Raw genomic sequence first — 20,797 nt, 5'->3', positions numbered from 1 at the left:
ATGTCACTTTACCAACAGACTGTTTATGACTGAGCTGACACCAAGCTGCAGATGGATGATAGTCAATCATATAGTATCAGAAACACTCTCTTTATGTACAGTGACATGAAAAAGTATTTGTTTTGGTTTCTTTTGGATATTTGCCACACTTAAATGTTTCAGATCATCAAACAAATGTTAATGTTAGACAAGGATAACCAAAGCTGATGGAGTTGTCAGCCTGGTGGGAGGGTGGTTGGCATGGTAACCCAACTTTGTGAACATTCTCAAATTGATGCTATTGGTGCCACTACTAGAAATCTGTTTGATTCTCTGTGACCCTGACTTCAAAGTCAAGGTCATATGACTGCAAGGTCAGAGGTCAAGTTTTCTTAAAAGACTTGTGAATCCAAGAACTCAAGAAGAAAGTCACCTAGAAACTTCAAACTTAGACCACAGGTGCATCTACGTGGAGGGTGAGGGGTAGCACTAGTGGCCTTTAGTATTTTAAAATGATGATTTCATTTATTAAGGGAAAAACGTTATCCAAAAATAGAACCAAAATAGAAAATCATCAACATCTGTCAGTCTGGAAAGGGTTACAAAGCCATTTGTACAGCTATGGGACTCCAGCCGACCACAGTGAGAGCCACTGTACACAAATGGAGAAACCATGGAACAGTAGGGAACCTTTACAGGACTGAACAGCCTATGAAAATCACTCCAACAGTGCATCGACAATTCATCCAGGAGGTCACAGAAGAACCTGGAACAACTGTACGTCTTACTAGTCTCAGTTAAGGTTGGTGTTGATGATTCATGGTAAATGGCCTGCATTTGTATAGCGCTTTTCTAGTCCCTAAGGACCCCAAAGCGCTTTACACTACATTCAGTCATTCACCCATTCACACACACATTCACACACTGGCGATGGCAAGCTACATTGTAGCCACAGCTGCCCTGGGGCGCACTGACAGAGGCGAGGCTGCCGGACACTGGCGCCACCGGGCCCTCTGACCACCACCAGTAGGCAAACATGGGGTTAGTATCTTGCCCAAGGATATTTGGCATGCAGCCAGGGGGCAGCCTGGGATCGAACCACCGACCTTCTGATTAGTGGCTGACCTGCTCTGCCACCTGAGCTACAGCCACCAACCTTAAGAAACAGAATGGGATCCATGGGAGTGTTACAAGGAGAAAACCAATGCTGACCAAAAAGAACTCAAAGGCTCATCTCACATTTGCCAAAAGCACAATGGGATGGTATTCTGAGAACTGATGAGATACAAATTTAACTTTCTGGAAGGTGTGAGTCATGTCACATCCGGAGTAAAACTAACATAAAAAGAACATCGTACCAACAGTCAAACACGGTGGTTGTAGTGTGATGGTCTGGAGCTGCTTTGAAGTTTTAGGATCTGAATGACTTGCTATAATTAATAGACTTATGAACTCTGCTCTGTACCAGAAAATCCTGAAGGAGATGTGTGGACATATTATATCTGGCAGCCTAATCAGTTTAATGTAAGTTTTGAAGCTGGCAACCACAGATGTTTTCAAAATTCAGGCAAAACACAGGCTGTGGTTATCCATGTGGATGCACTGCAATTTCTAAATCACAAGGCCCCGTGGCAATAACGGTCCCAAGTGGACTTAAATTTATTTTTGTAAATGAACAGCATTTGACTTCAACCACAGGCTACTTGGAAAAGTCGTCTCAAGCAAGGCTGTGGAACTTATCATCAGATACTGGCAACAGGGGAAGTGTAGTTATAAAGGAAGTGAAACACCGACTTAGTCCGACAACACAAGAGATGTGAGCAAACTTCATTTTTTCTGGCCAAAACCAGTCGTCTATTTTAGCACAAAGGGGCCAAATAGTCACTATTTGATATTTACCTCTGTGAGCGCCCGCCAAAGAGTTTTATTGTCTGCAGTAATTAGTAGGTAATAAAAAGACTATACACCCATAGAAATGTCATTAAGAAGATACGTTTTATGGAGGTAATATATAGCATTTATTGTACTTGGCTCAGTATTCCCAGTTAAGTGTTTTATGTTGCTAAGACTGAATTAGCCGCTAATCACAGGGTAAAAAGGTTGAACTTGACAAGTGGAATTGGTGATAAACATGTAATGTAGAGGAAGGAAAGGGCATTAAATGCATGAATGCATCAATAGTTTTTTTGTTTTGTTTTTTGTTTTTTTTGGGTGTATGCTTTTTTTCAGGGGGCATATATGATGGCTTTCGTCATGGCTTTCATAGCACACAGACATTCTGCTGCTGCTCTGTGTTAGAGCCCTCGACTGCTGGTCTTAAAGGAGCTTCCTTCCAAATGCTCCAGGCTGACTGGTTTCTTTTAGGTTGTATTTCCTCTCTGCCAGAAACATACGCTTTTTCCTCAATGCTGCTGGACAAACATTTGGAACTGATTATTTAGTACGTTTCAGGCAAACTGGTTGGAGTCTCTTTGTATAAGAATTTTATTGCCTTTTCCCCTCTCGGACTCTTAACCCTTGTATTTTCAGTTAATTCCATTCACCCACCCCTATGATCTCTTGTTCCTCGCCAGCCCTGATAGACGTGTTGTCTTTGTTGAGTCACAGCTAACACACTGTGACATCTCTCCTCTCCTGGAGGGCTTGACGTCTGTAGGATCACACACTGCGCCCTTCAAAGATCCATCCGGTAGCTGCTGCCACTGCTGAACTGTTTGTGCCTCGCACAAAGGGAGAGAGGTGGATATATGGCAGAGTTGGTTTAATATCTTGTTAGTACGTGCTGTTACTAACATGTTAATTAAGAACATAGTGTGATGTTATGGTCACATTCCTTGCCCTGTGACTAAAGATGACACTTTACTAGTTACAAAGGTCTGTCCTCACATGGTTGCTGGTGTGACTATGCTTTGTAATGCTGTAATTTCCTCTTCCTTACAACTATACAGGTAGATAAATAAACAGTGGTATTTATTATTTGTGGTATCTGTCTCTCTACAGGTATTCCCTTCATTTCCTGGTCCAGAGTGGCCTGTCTTACAGTGTGATGGTGTTTGCTGGGCTGGAGAACATGCACAAGTAAGAAGAAAACTCACAAACCTATAAAAAAATCTGTTTGATTTAATAAACCCTGAAACCAAAACTTGAAGTTTGCTGCACTTGAATCTTGTCATTAATGTTACATTAGATATTGGACTGTTTTAAGGCTTCATGTGCTTTATCTGTTTAGGGCACATAGGCCTAAGTCACACTGATACTGATTCTGCTCCCGGGCTTCTGTGTCCATGCCTCATGAAGACAAACACACACACTCAGACGCACAGGCATATTCACATTGGCTTAGATGTTATTTTTGCTAGAATTCAAGGTTATGAGTGCAGGTGTGAACATTGGATGTTTCCCCCTGGGAAGATCGCTCTAAATAGATACTAAGGAAATATTCATCACAACAGCTGCTCTCAGAAAGAAAAGGCTCCAAACCCAGTGACAGAATGGAAATGACAACTTTGGTTAACTAGATGAGTAACACATTTTGACATGCATCACCCTTTGCAAGAGGTTCAACTCTTATTGTCCTTTGTAGCCCAGTGTTGTGTCTTTGCAGGTTGGTACATAAGCGCAGTCCACTCCCTCTTGCGGTAACACTTATGAAACCTTCACCTGCATTATATTTTTACATAACAAATTAGTTATTATCAGTCTAATAAGCTGAGATCGAGCTGGGGGTTTGTGCCAAGTGGCTGGACACGTCAGTCTGAACTTTAGATCGCAACCTTTGTTCTTTGAACTATTTCTAACATAGCAGCTTATGTAAACTTTAAAATATCTCAACACATAAAAGTGTGCCACTGGTAAAACGTTTACCTTAATGCCCTCTTTTCTTTTTTTAAAACTTGTCTGCAGTAATCAACCTAAGGAAATAATCTTTTGTCCCCTTTAATGGAGGCTTGCAGTGAATTATTATAAAGCTAAATACACTATTTTTTTTTCCACTGTGAAACTTCAAGCTGCCATGAAAACACTGAGGGCAAATCGACATATTCTCCAGTGTTTAAAAAAAAAAAAAAAAAATGCCAATCCATAGTAGGGGACATAAATGACATCCTGGATTTCAGCTGCCATCTGTGACAGATGGGGAAATCTAACGAACCCATACACAACATACAGTGAGGAAGGTCAAGCATACAGGGAGCTCAGTATGACAGCTTTTTGGGTCTAAGTGTGGATCGAACCCAAGTCTGGCTGTAGTCTGACTAGAGGTGCTTTGTTTAGTTACTATTCATCACGTGAGCTCCAGATCTCTTTCACTCCCAGCTCCCTGCTGTCTTTGACGGCTCACCTGTTGGATGTGGCAAATGACGGGGAATGTTCTAGATGCATTCCAACTTGCCTCGAGCGTGAACACAGCACTGCCTGCTGGTTGACGGCAAAGAGGGAGAACTGTGACATTGTTAGATATAGTGTAACTAATGAAAGAGGCTATCAGAGTAATGAAAGAGCCCACTTACAGGGATACTGGCAGTAAAAAAAGAATTGTAACAAGTCAGACTTCTACAGAAATGAGAGAAAAACTGCTGTCTTGATGCAAATGTGTTGGTACCTGATCTTTATAGTTTTCAGCTTTTGAGCCTTAAAATGAGGTAATTGTATCTAATTGGCTCTTTTACAGCATGTAGCTACTTAAAGCTGTTTAATCAATTGGGTTGTTTTTCTTTATTTTATGTGTTTTTCTTTTCTTTTTCATTTGTTTTACTGGCCTCAAGAGACATTTTCACACATGAGCTGTGGGCCTGAGCTAGATGTGAGAACGCAATTTTCTACTTCAGTTTGATTTGATATCAAATGGTCTTTGCCCTGCCAGCTCCCTAGTTTGATGTCACCTTGAACCCTTGTGAGAATCGAGTATAGTCTAGAGAATTCACAGCCAGCCAAGAGCACTTAATGTATCCTTCCACCTGCACACTCTCTAACCAGGCAGCACCTTCACCTAAACCAAACAAATGACACATAAGTCTGGAACTTATGTGTCATTTGTTTGGGGAAAACATAAAGATAAAGAGATACTGGCATGATGCATATTCTCCCTGTGCTTGTAGGTTTCTACTGGATACTCTCACTTCCTCCCACAGTCCAAAGACATGCACAGTAATTGGTAACTCTAAATAGGGCGTAGGTGGATGCAAGCTAGGTAAAGCACTTAAGTGTGGAAAAGGCGAATATAGTGTAGCATGCATTGAGTGGTCATTAAGACCAAAAAGGGTCTGAATCCAAGTCTGTTGCATCCGTCTGTTCATGAAACCACTTTGCTACCCTTTAAACATCTGTAGCTCCAGTGCTAGCCAACAGAGTTAAGGAAATTTGATCTCTTTTTAAATTGACTGTAAATCTAAGGGTGACATTTGTATGAATTACTTCCTCAAATTTGCTTGGCCTGCTTTTAGTTTTCATTTCTGTATACACCGTGCACTGTATCCATACCTGCACCTCCAGTGTGGCTTGACCTGTCTACCGCTGTCCCACAGCGGGAGACCAGCCTGCTTTAGTCTCCAGGCTCCATCTGATGCCTTGAGTGGAAATGAAACACCCCCTTCTGAGCTGTAAATTACACAAATACAAATCAGGTGATGATAAGACAGGATCCCTGTTGGGCTCAGTACAAATATAGCCGGTCCTGCATATATAGTTCACATCCTCGCTGATAAAATGTGGCTGCACACTTCTACTGCAGAGTGCTGATCCTGGCAAAATTAGGGTTTTTGATAAAGATTCTTTTTTTTTCTTTTTTTTCTTTTGTGGAGTCAAAAGAAAAATTCCCTTTTGTGTTGCACTAAATCACTAAATGTGCACTTTCTGGCATACAGTCTAGTCTTTTTGTTAAAAGTGAGTGTAATTTCTGACAGTGCAACTGAACAATGTACCTCACTCCAACGCATCAGTAATATGTTTTAAGTGGGCTTTCTCCAGGTGCTCCTGCCGCCTCTCACGGATAATTGGTGATTTTTATCTCGGCTGTCAGTGTCAGAATAAGCGTTAGTAGTCATTCTCTTTGTGTCTGCTGTGTGATGGACTGGCGACCTCTTCACGATTTACCCCTCTTTTCCCCAGCTAGGACAGACTGCAGATGCAGATTTCAGTTTTTAATTCAATGCTGGATGACTGTTCAGGCAACAGTGACTTACCTCTTTCCCTGACAAACACTTGACGACCTCCGCTGCACCCATAATGACGAGTCATGACACCTCAGAATATATAATTAAAGATGTAGTTTGACCACCATCAAAAAATAGTTTCCAGGTTTTTCCAAGGATAGCTGCACAGGGAGACCCCGCCTTCTCTAACTTGACTCATTTTGTAAAACCCCGTATGGGGGCTCAATAAAATGTGTATATTTTCACCAGATCTGACGCATGTGCAACGATACACGGAGCAGATATAATAGGGCGTTCACACTTTCCTGGGGACAAACTAATCTACTCCTTGCAAGTTTTCAAGGGGTAAAGAGTTTTGTCATTACATAATTTCATTGCATTTGTTTCTTGCCACCGGTATTTACCAGCCAGTGTGACAGATAGCCCTCCAATATTTACTGACCAAATGCAGAGTCTTCCTACTAATCTACTGCTTAGTGGGTGTTAATTTTGGACCACGTATGAATGAAGCCTTGAGAAATATTATGTGAAAGCGTCTGACGGACAGAATATTGTCAATTTATGCAAGAGAATAATGAAACCAGCTTTGAAAAAGCTACAGGCAGCGGTGTGGGAATCTTAGCAACATTGCAAAGAGCCGTTTGGTCTCCTATATGTGCAGAATGCTGAAAGAATATTGTGTAAACTGCTTATACCCTCGGATGAGATGCCAAGTGTGGGCTGTATACAAATCTCTGAGAATAAAAAAGGACTACGCAGTGATTATCACCAGTTTACTGTGCTTTGTCTGTCTCCTCTAAGGGTTTTGTGATTAATAGGAGTGTGCAATTGTAGTGTTTGATTGCTTCTAGAGAAATGGCTCTTGAAAGCTATACAAATGTTTCATACTGGAGAAGTACGAGTGCCTTCTTTTATTTTGTTTCATACGTGCTTGGCAGCAGATATCAGGTGACGTCTTGGATACAGTAGGCTGTGAGAAGCAAGAGGTCCCGTTGTAGCTTATCTCCAGCACAGCATTGTTGTAGCTGGTATGCTGTATTGCTTCTCAGAGAGGCACAATCCTCTTATTGTTGACAGCGGAGGGATGCTATCTGGCTAGCTTTGACTTGAGCTGACTCTGCAGCAGCTTTGTGTTAGACCCTTTAGCGCTGCTCTGTTTTTGGGCCTTGTCTTGAAAGGTCGTGTTGTCCTCAGTCTTCCCTCCCTGACAGAGACACATTGCTGGAGCCTTCTCTGCCCTTTTGTCCACTTTACGACTCCCTCCCCCCCCCGCTGCATAGTTCTGCCCTGTTCCTGAGGCCACTGCGTACTGTGCTGTGTTGGGGGAAAAAAAAAATCTTTGTTCAACCACAGAGATCCAAAAAAAGAGATGAAAGTTTATTTTTTTTCTCCCCAGAACTCTAAAATGAACTGTTTATGTTGCACATATCAAGGTGCTGGTCTGAAAAGCTCCTCGTTGCTATGTTGAATAGTTGAGAACAAGTCGTACCCAAGTTTCTTAGCGGTTTTTGTGTCTGACTTTTGTGACTACTACTTTATTTCTTTTTTTTAAATGTCACTTAAATGCAGATAAAATCTAATAATTTTTTTTCTCTGCTTCTTTTCTGTGTAGATACTGCTTCATTGTAACACTGGGCTATTTGATATTGTGTCAAATCACACGGGTCTACGTTTTTGACTACGGCATGTACTCTGCAGATTTCACAGGGTAAGCTAACACTAGAACTCTTTCATCCTCATTTTTCACATTTCAAAAGAATGCTTTTTGTTGTACAGCCCATCAGTTATCCATTTTCTGAAACGAGCTATTTCGAATGCTTTCCTTTTAAGACCACGCTCCCTTTAAGCCCAGTTTGATTGGCTAGCCCTTGCATATACAGTGTGTTTAAAGATCAGGTGTGTGGGGCATCTGTGAACTGTATGCCTGAGCTGACCAAATTTTAAGAATAATCCCCTCTCTGTCCTCTCTAAAGTCTGAGGGAAACTGTGTGTTTTGAGTAGACTGAAGCCTGAACGTTTGGCTCACGGGGATTACTTGTGTGCTGACCTCAACATTTGAGACTTTGCCAAATGACAGAAAATGAGGCATAATCGGTGCACTTTTAAGATATTTTGGACCTTAATTTAACATTAAAGACCTTCAGTGATTGAGCTTGAATCCCAAATGGACTACAAATGACGCTAAAAGGAGAAGTCGTCGATAAGAATCGGCCGAATATTGGATGTGACTCGAGCTAAATGGATACAAGACTGAGTCCCACTGCTCATCTGTGTCCGCACGAGGACGTCGGCAGGGACTGCAGTTCCAAGTGGCTGGTTCCCATTTCTCCAGACAGTCTGACAGTTTGAGCACACAGCCCGCACTCCCAGCAGGTTGGGGGTGGCTAGTTACTAAGCAACCTAATGCAAAGCCATACTTCCTCTGTGAGATTTCACTCCTTCAGCTACATCTGTTGTCCCTCTGTTTTCGCTCAAAATGTCAAAATCACATGTTTTCTTAAATGTCATTGTACCTCCCACCCCAGCCAAATGTGCTTCGGAAAAAGGGAATTTTATTTAAGGCCAGTATTCAGATTTTGGACTATTTTGTTTCCTTACTATGTTTCTTTCGGGCTAATAGGGGAAACGTCTAAGATAGGTGTTTATTTAATTAGAGTAGTAGTGCATATTTATTGAGTTAATCCATTTTTTGCATATTACAAAAACATCTCCACACAAAAAATAATTGCCTCAGTGTAATCAATTAGGAAAGTTTTTTTTTTTTTCTTTTTCAAATATCTTGAGCCACATATCTCCACACTATATTTCAAAGATGACTAATATACAGTAAATACATTTTTTTCTTTAAGTCACTTAACACTGACCTATGAGTCATTCAGGCAGAAAAAAGACATACTCGTGTTGTGTCAACACATAACATACAACGCATTTTAAATTCTGGCTTTAGGCACTTTTTGCAGAAATACACAATTTCTTCCAATTTCTTTGCTGAATCTGCAAAAATGCTTGATGCCAAAAGATGAGACAGTTAGGCATAAAATAGTAGTTTTGCATCAATAAGGTGATTCCTAAAGAGCTATTAGCTGAAAACTTGAAATATTTTGGCATGGTGGTCAGTGTGTGCGTGGACAAGTGGAGGGCAAAACGTTGCAGGCCTAAAAAACCTATCAAGAAAGCTTGCCTAAGAGAATTTAGGTTTTATTAAAGAATAAAGGTGGTCTTATCAAATATCGACTTTCAGGCTGGTTAGTATTATACAAACTGTTTGTATTTAATATACTGCATTTCCATGAATCTCTGCAACTATTTCTCTTCTTACCAAAATATAAAGAAATGACATGTGGCTCAAGACTTTTGCACAGTACTATAGGTAAATAACGCCTCATTTACATATTTATCCGTAAAACGTGCAAGATAAAAAAAAAAAATAAATAAATAAAAATAATTGGCTTAAGTCTCATAGTAACATCCCATAGTTGCAACTTTTACCCAATTGGCCTTTAAAGAGCAAATAATCTCTACCCTGTGGCTTATTCTTCCGTTTGTAGCTCAACTTCATGCCACCAGCAGCTTTCATGTATAAAATTAATCCAGAATGTGCTGATGCAAGCACCAGGAGAGGAGCTGTGTTTTTCTGAGTTCAGGCTTATACATATCCCGCACTGATAGAGAATATCATTAAGTCGGGATAAGGAGGGCTGACCAGCACAGAACTGGAGAAAAAAACAACAACAGGAAGTTTAATAAAGGCTGCCGTTATCCTGGAGGAAACTAGCCATTGTGAAGATACTACCACTCAGTGTTTGCACTGTTATTGGAAGATTCCACATAAAATATCAAACAATAGTTGCTAAATGAATATGGGATAGCAGCCAGGCAGGAAAACTCAGGACAAAGGTTTAGTGCATGAGGAAATGTATGTATCCTAAAGTCAGAACACTGAGACTTAAATGTGCTGCGTGTTTGTTTTTTGGTCTGTTTGGTTTTTTTTTAAATGTTTACTCTGTCTTTAGGCCCATGATGGTTATCACACAGAAGATCACCAGCATGGCATTTGAAATCCATGATGGTAAGGACAAGTGTCGTTAAAGCCCGTGTGTCTCCAGTGTAGTGTGCGTGCGTGTGTGTGCATACTTTGAAAAAAAGAAGTAGCAGATGTGACAGAAGTGAAAATGTCAGTTCAATTCTCTTTGGAGTGTGAAAACAGATCAGATGGCCACATTTCTGAGCCAGTTGTCAGTTCCTACAGTGGGCTACTGAACCAGAAGGAGAGCATAAACATAGTTATATAATGGAGCAATGACCAACTTTGCATTGTTTTTTTTCCCCCTTCTCAACCGTTAAGACTTTCTTTAATCCCAAATCTAATTAAACTAGACTTTGTGCTTTTGTGCTGTCCAAAAAGTCAAGTCAAGTCAAGACAAGACATGTGATGGAACAGCCCCGTGTTACATTGTGACATACTGCAGAGCCTGTGATTATTTCTTTGTTTTTTTTTTTAAGGTAACACAACTTTTAGTGGACGTGCAAAAGTCCAATTTGTCTCCCTGTGGCTGACCTGCATTTGACTCTCCCTCCGCTCCTGGAACAAATAGAGACTTTGCTGATATAATTGAAACACCACATGTGCCAATGAGGAGTAAATAAAGATCCAGAAGTGAAATCATGTTTAAAATAGGAACACCTAACCGAGTATCAGAGAGGTACTCACAGCTGTTTAGCGCCCACTTGGTGGCTTAAGTCACCTCAGTGTACTGACTGAACACAGTCATCAGTCTAATGACAATTTGGATGATGTTTACTTGAATAGTGTGATATAAGGATTTTAACTGCTTCTCTTTGCAATTATGCCAAATGCATTGGTGTCACTGGATGATTTTGCAAAGTCTCACAGGAGTACATGTTTTCTGGAGATTTCACTGTATTTTGTAGGAAGCCAAATCATTAAGAACAAGATGTAACATGTGAGTGGCATGGACAAAATCAACAGGTTGGGCAACCAGAGTTTTGAATCATCATCACTTTTACAGAACTTCTTACTGACAACGCATTTCCCATGGCCTGCAATGCAACAATGAACTGAGCTGGTTAAGCCAAGGAGCTGTACCAGCATGTTTTTATTTTAAGTTTTTGCAAACATTTTCACAAAATTCTTTACATACGGCTTAAAAATTTGGATGTCTTTTACTCTTGGTAGCTATGCAGTAACGCTGTTAAGTCCAGTCCACTGAGATAAAATGGCCCATGAATTAAATGATTTTTGACACCCCTGGTCTAATAAGTGGCCATGAACGAAGTGCCGCATCCTGATTACCTGCCCAATATTTATTGTCTCCCTTTGTTAGAATACATGTGTCGATGGCACAGTTTACAGTCTCAGAGGTCAATATTTAATTTGAGTTTTAAATTGAGTCAGAGGGTTAAATTGTGGCCCGAGGAACAGGAAAGTTTAACCAAATATTAGCTTGCACAACAGGCATATAATCTCATAGTATAATGAATTGCATAGCCACTGGTCTTCATAACAAAGAGCAGACTGCAAAGTGGAACAGCCAGTGTTAGGCGATGAGGTTATGCACACACAACACCCTGTTTGCTCTGTTGCATCATCTTTTCTTTACACCCTTTGCTTTTGCTCTCCGTCACTCACTGTCCTCTGCTAACTCAGCTGTGATTGATATTGTATTGAATTTTTAAACAACATAATAGCTTAATGAATGTGAAATGGGGACAAGGGGTGACGGGTATCTTAAAAAAACAAGCACTGAATAGAGAGATGAGAATGTAAGAATGAATATTAAAAAAAAAAAAAAAGAGTGTGTTGGGTTTAGGATCAGGTAACAAAGGATCAGGTGTGTGTGAGCCATAAATTTCCATGTAACGGTCGTTAATATTGTAAAGAAATCGTTCCTGTAGCAAGTGATATTGTTGTGTCCCGCTCAGCTATATGCTGCCAGCCAGGAAGGAAAATTTACCAGCCTGCGATTGATGGAGCATAAGTTAATTTCCACTGTTAGACAGGTGGTCTCCTTACCAACATGATGGTGGTCTGAACCCATTCTATACCTATTCTGTGAGCGTACATTGAACTCATCATCACTTCCAAGAAACTGGTTTGCGATGACTTGAGCTTTGTGGCATCAGGGCATGTTACCAGCCATCAAAAGATGGGTACTGTGCTCACAGGGTCAGCAACAATACTCAGGTAGGCTGTGGCGCTTAAGCAAATCAAGACCAGGAAATGTATTTTCCAGTCTTCTATTATGGTGATCCCATGTGAATTGTCACCTCAAGTTCCTGTTCCTTTCCTGTAGATTAGATATTTGCCTTAAGAACCAGTCAATCAGGTTTTCCTAATAAAGTGGCTGATGAGCATAAATGAAGAGGGAATTGTGTTATTAAGGAAGGCCAGGGCTGCGGACAAAAACAAATAAAAAGGGGATTTACGCGCCTGCAACTTTCTGGATAAAGCCGTGAAGCGATGTCCAAAAGTTTGCAGTTTAGGGACGCCTCATAGAATGTGAGGTTATACACCCTGGTCAGGCCCTGTGTAGCACCTACGCTAACTTGTACAATTAACGCTGCAGAATCTATGGTACAAAATGTTTTGTTGATAGTTTTAAATGGTATTAAGCTGCTGTGGCAGGAGTGTAATCCATTTCAATCCATATCCTGTTGACAGAATAAAGAGCTAAAATAGCATAGTGTATTAGAAAAATGCTTGTGACCCTTAACAAGCTTAAAATAATGCGTGTGTGTGTGTGTGTGTGTTGTGAAGCTGTTATGCACGTCACCTGTTGGCATTGAAGTGTCTCTCTACATTTGTAGGTTTGACCAAGCGAGAAGGGCAGCTGACTCCCGGTCAGAAATACTTTGCTATCAGGTATGTGACTCAGGTATGTTTTTGATGCTTCAAATGATGAGTTCACTGAATCAAGTGGAATTAAAAAGCTGCTGTGATTTTTAAATTGGCATTCAGTCTGAGAGCAATGATCCTCTTTTCTTTAATAAAGGCGTTATTGCTTTCTGCATAGGCAATCGCCACACTGCCCTCCCCTTTCAGTCTCTCTGGCGCTGTCAAGCAGTTGTTAGGCACTCTGTATCTAGGAAACAACACATTGACTACTCTCTGGTGACTTGTACTGTGGGAATGCCTATCCCCTCCATCTATCCTGCTGTATAACTGACCCCCCCCCCCCCCCCCTCGGGTGGCTGTAGCTCAGGTGGCAGAGCAGGTCAGCCACTAATCAGAAGGTCGGTGGTTCGATCCCAGGCTGCCTCCCGGCTGCATGCCAGATATCCTTGGGCAAGATACTAACCCCATGTTTGCCTACTGGTGGTGGTCAGAGGGCCTGGTGGCGCCTGTGTCCGGCAGCCTCGCCTCTGTCAGTGCGCCCCAGGGCAGCTGTGGCTACAATGTAGCTTGCTATCGCCAGTGTGTGAATGTGTGTGTGAATGGGTGAATGACTGAATGTAGTGTGAAGCGCTTTGGGGTCCTATGGACTAGAAAAGCGCTATACAAATGCAGGCCATTTGTCCTTCCTATTGGAGACCATAATGCAGCAAAAACAAAAGTAAAAGTAGTTGTTTAGAAACAGGTAGTTTATATTTGTCAAAAAGGTTAGAAAAGACTAGCCAATAAAAAGAACAGAATAGAAAAAAATGCACAGCAAAGAATAACACATATTTTACATGTGAATCTTACACAAACCAGCCTAGATGGTTATAAAACCGAGCAAACATAGTGATCACTAGAAGACCTACTCATTGTAGCTTTAAGGCCCTAGACATCACAATCCTTCGCTGGGCTACTCTGAGTCAGCCGCTTACTCTGAAATGGCTGCTGGGAAGGACATCCCGCATGTTCCAGCAGTCAGACTGTGCTTCACCTAGCAGATGAAATTTAAATAGGAAAAACTAGGAGAAAAAAAAGTCTCCAGGGTCAGTCGAGATTCTCCATCTTTGCTTGGACCGTTCAGTCGAATAAATCCTACTTCTTCTCAGTCGATATGGACAATACTGCTCTAAGGCATTATAACATGGGTTTAGTCACTCATATATGTTTGGTCTGGTTTCTGTAATGAATGGATGAATATTTTCTAATGTTCAATCCCTGTCTCCTCAAGTCGTATGCCCAGTTTGTTGGAATACTTGAGCTACAACTGTAACTTCATGGGGATCCTGGCAGGGCCAACCTGCTCCTACAACGACTACAAGGCCTTCATTGAAGGAACGTGCTACCAGCCGCGGCACCAGGAGAACGCCAACGGCAAGGAGAATGGAAAGTACAAGCAAACCGAACCCTCGCCCAAGGTACAAAGCACATTAGTGGACACAGTTAAGTTCCATTTAGATTGGTTAGGCAGATGAGCCTAACGGTCAATACAAAATTGCAGTTTTTACTTGACAGAAGGTACTATCTTGAATCTTGAATGCACATAACTGTGATGTAAAATTGCACATTTCGATAAAAGGCCCAAAGTGGAGCAGTCCTAAGAATAATATATTGCCATACATATACAGGGTTTTGATTTGCGTGACAGAAACTGGGACATTACTGGGAATTTGTGACGCAAATATCGAAACCTCAAGGTTTTTCATATATTCTTGATGCATAATGCATTAATAATTTAACGACAGTCCAAGATTAGCGTTTGTGTTTAAGTGTTTCATAAAAGAAAGGAACAAAGTGAAAACAGATGTTGCTAAATATAAAACATGAAAGGATTCTCAAGGACTTGATTTACCTTCAAATCAGCTTAACCGGGTTTCTGTAGAATAACATCACCTCTCGTCATGTTGCCAGCGTTCGTTTTTGAATATAATAGAGTGCACCGAGTTTAATTGGATTGCTTAATTGCTTTTATTGTCTCCCACCTTTGTCCAGAATGATGTCATCTCCAAGCTGTGTACCTGTGCTATCTCGCTGGCCGTCTATCTGTCCCTCTACAAGCTACTCCCAGTGGAGCGCTCGATAGACGACGACTTTGTAAACTCCACACCCTTCCATCTCCAGGTTGTCTACCTTTACTTGGCAATGCTGGCGCTGAGGCCAAAGTACTACTTTGTCTGGACGCTCGGTGAGTTTGACTTGGCTTTCTTATCAGTGAATAACACATTTCCTCCCATAAATGTGTTATTCAGAGATTTGAATCTGTCATTTGAATGTTTACAAATAAAATCTGTATATTCTGATTTTATGCAGATTTTAAACATTTGCATAAACACTGTATATCCTTATGCTGGAAAGGAAACAGTCTTTAAATAACATGTGTAACGTGCACAAAATGTTAGGAAGAGCTGGGACAGGAGAGGGAGGAAATACCTTATGCCTACTGGCATTCAAATTTTCAAATTTGGTGATAAGCTGGACAGTCTGATGAAATGTGTGTCTATAAGTGTTACTAAGATCATATTGCTCAACCCCACTGCCTCTTTAAGTTTTATAATTGAACTTGTCTATGTGAAATGCAACCTCAAGATATTTTTTGAGGTAACAGTGCCATCTAGTGGTGAAGATCTAGTGGTGTCGTGCTTAATTTTAGACAAACGCATCCAAGGCTCCATTTGTTTCCGTCACTAATTTACAAACTGCAGGGAGGGAAGCTCTTGTCATTCTTTACTGTAGTCGCTCTACTCTGAAGCCCATGTACCTCTGTCCCGCAGCTGATGCTATCAACAATGCTGCCGGATTCGGCTTCAACGGATACAACAAAGATGGCTCCCCACGGTGGGATCTGATATCAAATCTCAGAATTCTGGACATTGAGGTCTGGATCTTTGTTCTCATTTTATTATTTTGTATCCAGATAAAGCTACTTTTTATGTAAAGCCTGAAAGAATATTTTTTTCTGTATTCGTTTTCAGTTCGCCACCAGTTTCAAGTTGTTCCTAGACAATTGGAACATTCAAACAGCTCTTTGGCTTAAGAGGTAAGAGCATTTCTGTTATAATGCTGTAGCTTTCTTAGTCTGCAAGAGAACAAGTTGTGCATGTATATTGTCCTTGACACATAAGCAAAAATGTTTGCTTGATACCTGCATCATTTATGTGGAGACATTTTACAGAACCTATAATCTGAAGCATTTGTATTTGATGCAGTGAACTTAAATTAGACAGTTTTGCCCATTTATGAGATTTTGATTCATTGGTCTCCACTTTTTTGGACTGAGCGCTAGATGTACGCGTTATGTTTTCTTCTCAGGGTGTGCTACGAGCGCTGTCCCATTAACCCCACTGCTGCCACCTTCCTGCTGTCAGCCATGTGGCACGGGGTGTACCCTGGCTACTATCTGACCTTCCTTACTGGCATCGGCATGACCATGGCTGCACGTGCAGTGAGTACACGCAGTGCACACTGTTCAATTGATGAAAAGCTTCTGAATTTGCATATTACTTACTTTCAAAAAACTTGCATTAAAATTTTGCTACAAAAATTGATTTGTTTGCCACCGCCATACTAGACTTTAAGACCTCTATAGATTTACCACAGCTACTTAACAGACCAACGAACACACAACAAAATCACTTAATGGATTGCAAGTGGATAATAATGAAGTAGTGTGCCACTTGAACCTCGTTTTGAGCGTGAGGCCATTACCACTAATCTCAGCAAAGCCAGACATCTTCATTCCAGTTATGTCAAAAGAGGAGACAGGAGGAGATTTATGCAGAGACAGTGGACTGATAGTACACTAGGAATGCATTAAATCTCTGGATAAAAGAGATAAAATGCAGAAACGGTCAATTTTGTGTGCGGGGCAGTGAGTTGTGAGTTTCTGCAGCGACTGTATCCTTCTTTATCTGAAGGAAGACAAGCAGAGCATTGACCTAGTTATGCCAACTTCTGGCCTTTGCCACACAAAGCTGTTTCAGAGATAGATTCCTCCTAAGATCTACGAGGGACAGAAAGAGACGGCGCAAAAGAAAGATGGGCAGATAATGAGTGGAAGCCGACAGTAATCCCTGCTGTCATGTGGAGATTTTTGGAACTAGGTCAGTTAGCTCAACTTTAGTCTATCGTACGGAAGAGTGGGTAGAGTATAATTCGAACTTTACAGCTTCATTTACCTAAAATGTTTAAATTGACAAGTTGAACTTGCAGTAAGAAAAATACTTTCTCTTTCAGGTAAGGCACAACATCAGGCCGTACTTCCTGGTGTCTGACTCATACAAGGGCATCTATGATGTGATCACGTGGGCATGGACTCAGGTGGCCATTAGTTATACAGTGGCGCCATTTGTGCTACTTGCAGTAGGACCCTCACTCAAGTTCTACAGGTACGTCTATGAGCTTCTTATACACTGTGGAGTAGGAGACACAATGTCAGCCTTTCTTATTTTAAAAAAATACATTCATTTTGCAAGCAATTCTGTTGTGTGAGATTACCGTGGTATTGTAGCAAACTTAAACTTTATTATTGTTGTAGTATTAAAAATGTAAATGAAATCGTTGCCCGTAGTGTTGAAATTTACATGTTTTTATTAGCCTGTCAGGCGGTAATGGTTAACGAGACAGCTTTATGATTGAAGGATGAGGAGGAAATAAAACAAGTGACCTTAACATTGACCAGTCGCTGCAAAGAAATTACGATCCAAACATCAACAACAGCTGCTAGACAGGCAGTAAAGAACAGACACTGTAGTAGTGATGTGCGAATCATGAATGAATCGTTCAATACTCGAGAATCACTTTACTGACTCGTGACTCATGATTCACAAGCCCAACTGACACACTGACTCATCCCTGTTGCTATTAGCAAACTAATTTCATTAGTAGAAATATATCTAGCTTATAATTAAAATTGTGTGGGGGGAAAAAAACAACAGCCAGTTTCTTAACAAAAACATTTCTGCTCTGAACTGGAAGAAAAAACCCTGAGTCACATCAAGACAATAGCTCCTCGGTTCACAGTAGCATCGCTCTGCTAGCATGCTAACAGCACATTTGAGTTACTCGCCCCCTCCCTCTGTGCTGAATCATAGCATGAACGAATCACTCACTCACTCACCCCCTCCCTCCTTGCTCACAGCTTCGTCTTCTTCTTCTTGGTTTCTTAATGTTAAGAAACATTACTGAGCTGCAAATGTCATAAACCCATAATTTATTCACAATAGAGTACAGAATGGTAAATGGCCTGCATTTGTATAGCGCTTTACTCAGTCCCTAAGGACCCCAAAGTGCTTCACACTACATTCAGTCATTCACCCATTCACACACACATTCACACACTGGTGATTGCAAGCTACATTGTAGCCACTGACAGAGGCGAGGCTGCTGGACACTGGCGCCACTGGGCCCTCTGACCACCACCAGTAGGCAAACATGGGGTTAGTATCTTGCCCAAGGATATTTGGCATGCAGCCAGGAGGCAGCCTGGGATCGAACCACCGACCTTCTGATTAGTGGCTGACCTGCTCTGCCACCTGAGCTACAGCCACCCACAGAAAACATATCAAATGTTTAAACTGAGAAAATGTACCATTTTTAAGAAAAATATTAGTTTGTTTTCAATTTGATGGCAGCAACATTTCTCAAAAAAATTGGTAGAGCCATGTCTTGTAGCAGTCTATGAATATCCTGGAACTGAGGAGAGCCGGGCTGGACTTTTGGGAGAAGATTGTCTCATTTTTCAGTCCCGGGTCTTAATTTTTGTATTTTATGTCTGTGATGCGCCAGATGTTTTCTGTTGATGAAAGGTCTGACTGCAGGCAAGCTAAACTGGCTTGTTTGTTTGTTTGTTTGTTTGTTTACTACAAAGTCATGTTGTCAAACATGTGCAGTATGCAGTTTACTGTTGTCTTGTTAACAACATTCTCTCTCATCGATGTTTTCGCAGGACTTGGTACTTTGGGTTACATCTTCTATGTCTGCTGGTGGTCCTGGCCCTACCTGTCAAGTCGAAACGCCGGCAGGCCAAAGAGCAGCAGGACGACCTCCAGAAGGACAACCAGACAGATCACAACAGCACAGACAACAACTGCAACCAGAAAGAAAAGACCACATGAGGGTCGGGACGGTGACGCGCCGCCCCTTCAGCAGCAGAAACACTGAGACGAACTATAAACTACTGAGACCTGGAGTGTGTTGAGTCCGTTTACCTGACAAAGAACCAAATATCTCCTATCAGACAGAAAACACAAGTCTACATCCTGGCAAAAACTTCCAGTAGCAAGGCTGACAGCAATCACACTTCTGACATGGATACAAGACCAAGGTGAAGAAATGGCCAAGGTGTAAACTAATGAGCGGTAGTGGTTACTTTACAATACATTAGTGAAAACGAACACCTCCAAGCTGCCTTAAACCCTCTATGTACTTTGAAGGTGAAATAACAGTTTGAATGGCACGCTGCAGGAACCTAAATGCAGTTACACCAGTGTGGTTTCATGTAAGGTAAACAGATTTAAAGCGCAGTATGTGGAGGGTTTTTGTCATTGTCTGGGTACAAGCCTCTGTTAGGTGGCAACAGAAAACCGTGTACATGTAAAAGAAACATAACCTTTATCATCAGCTGCCAATTTCAAACAGGCCTTAGGATCCTCAACATATTGTTTGATTTCTATGTCTTTTTTTTTTTTTTTTAATCTCTATTCCAGAAGAATTCACATCGTGTGTGTTTTGTACTTAGATGTTTGTGATGACACTAATTGAAATCCATTCTGAATGCTCTTTTGTTTTTTGTGGGATGACTTGACTATGCCTGAAAGAGAGAATCTCAAAGTGGAATTCAGATCTCATTCCTCTCCAGTCTAAAAGATTTAATAACTGGATATCTTTTTATATTTTTCATATCTGCTGCTTTTTTTTTTTTTTTTTTTTTTTTTGTTGGGCAAAGAAGACTCATCTGATAAATGTGTGTTTCAAAGGGAGTTTGTTTACCCTATGGTAACTTAGAATACCTTTTAAGGCTTGTTGACTTGGGGTTCAGAATTATTATTATTTTTAAATTTCTGCTGATATTTGTCTCATGACAGGTTTCCTCTGTGTTCAGTTGTTAAAACAAGTCTCCAAAATGATTTTAATTAACAGAATTCCTACAGAATTTACATCCTTCTTGAGTTATTTGTGCAGTAATTGTCTTAAGTCCTACAAACGCAACAGAAATCTAATCAGATCACCGCACTGACTTAGAAATAAAGTGTCAAATGGTCCATGCACAGTGCATAAAAGCACATAAAGAAACCAGTTACAGTTATATATGTACGTGACTTTATAGTATTGTACAAATTTCAAACACATAAGTCAGCTGTTGTGGTAAATGGTCTTATTTCATATTGTGTGCACTTAATGTTAGCCTAGGGGATGTTTCAGCATTTGCTGTATGGTGTTCCTGTTTCCTCATGTTGTTTTGGTCCGTGGCTCGCCTTATTAGCCTTCTAGAGTCCCTCAGTTGGACCTTATAACAGCGACTGCTGTGATATTTTTCTGAAATCCTTAGATCGGATTAATGAATGATGTAGTTAATGAAAACATGGTGCAGAGAGGACCTTTTACAAGGCACCTCGCTGCTCTTTGAATAATAGTGACACATAAATGTACCTGTAAGAGCAAGATATAATCTTGGGATTTCAAAGCCCACAACATCACTTTGAAATTATGCTTCCTTTTTTTTTTCTTTTTCCAAAAATCATTCTCAATAATTTAAGTTAAACTGATGCATTTGTTT

At 40.8% G+C, this 20,797-nt stretch overlaps 1 protein-coding gene across 1 annotated transcript in view; it reads left to right on the top strand.

The window, feature by feature from the left end:
- The window catches only part of mboat2a (membrane bound O-acyltransferase domain containing 2a), a 44,418-nt gene extending 24,492 nt beyond the window's left edge, over positions 1-19,926 (top strand). The window contains exons 3-13 of the mRNA XM_026151727.1: positions 2,980-3,057; positions 7,741-7,836; positions 10,142-10,197; positions 12,957-13,011; positions 14,255-14,441; positions 15,016-15,208; positions 15,795-15,898; positions 15,996-16,060; positions 16,333-16,465; positions 17,257-17,408; positions 18,968-19,926. Coding sequence (XP_026007512.1) covers positions 2,980-3,057; positions 7,741-7,836; positions 10,142-10,197; positions 12,957-13,011; positions 14,255-14,441; positions 15,016-15,208; positions 15,795-15,898; positions 15,996-16,060; positions 16,333-16,465; positions 17,257-17,408; positions 18,968-19,136 — 1,288 coding nt within the window. The 3' untranslated portion in view covers positions 19,137-19,926. The remainder of the gene's footprint in view (positions 1-2,979; positions 3,058-7,740; positions 7,837-10,141; positions 10,198-12,956; positions 13,012-14,254; positions 14,442-15,015; positions 15,209-15,794; positions 15,899-15,995; positions 16,061-16,332; positions 16,466-17,256; positions 17,409-18,967) is intronic.
- The last annotated feature ends 871 nt before the right edge of the window (positions 19,927-20,797 follow it).

Source organism: Astatotilapia calliptera, chromosome 19 (genome assembly GCF_900246225.1).
Source record: "Astatotilapia calliptera chromosome 19, fAstCal1.2, whole genome shotgun sequence".
Taxonomy (NCBI): domain Eukaryota; kingdom Metazoa; phylum Chordata; class Actinopteri; order Cichliformes; family Cichlidae; genus Astatotilapia; species Astatotilapia calliptera.
The sequence above is the reverse complement of the archived record's forward strand: the minus strand, read 5'-3'. Positions and strand labels throughout refer to the sequence as shown.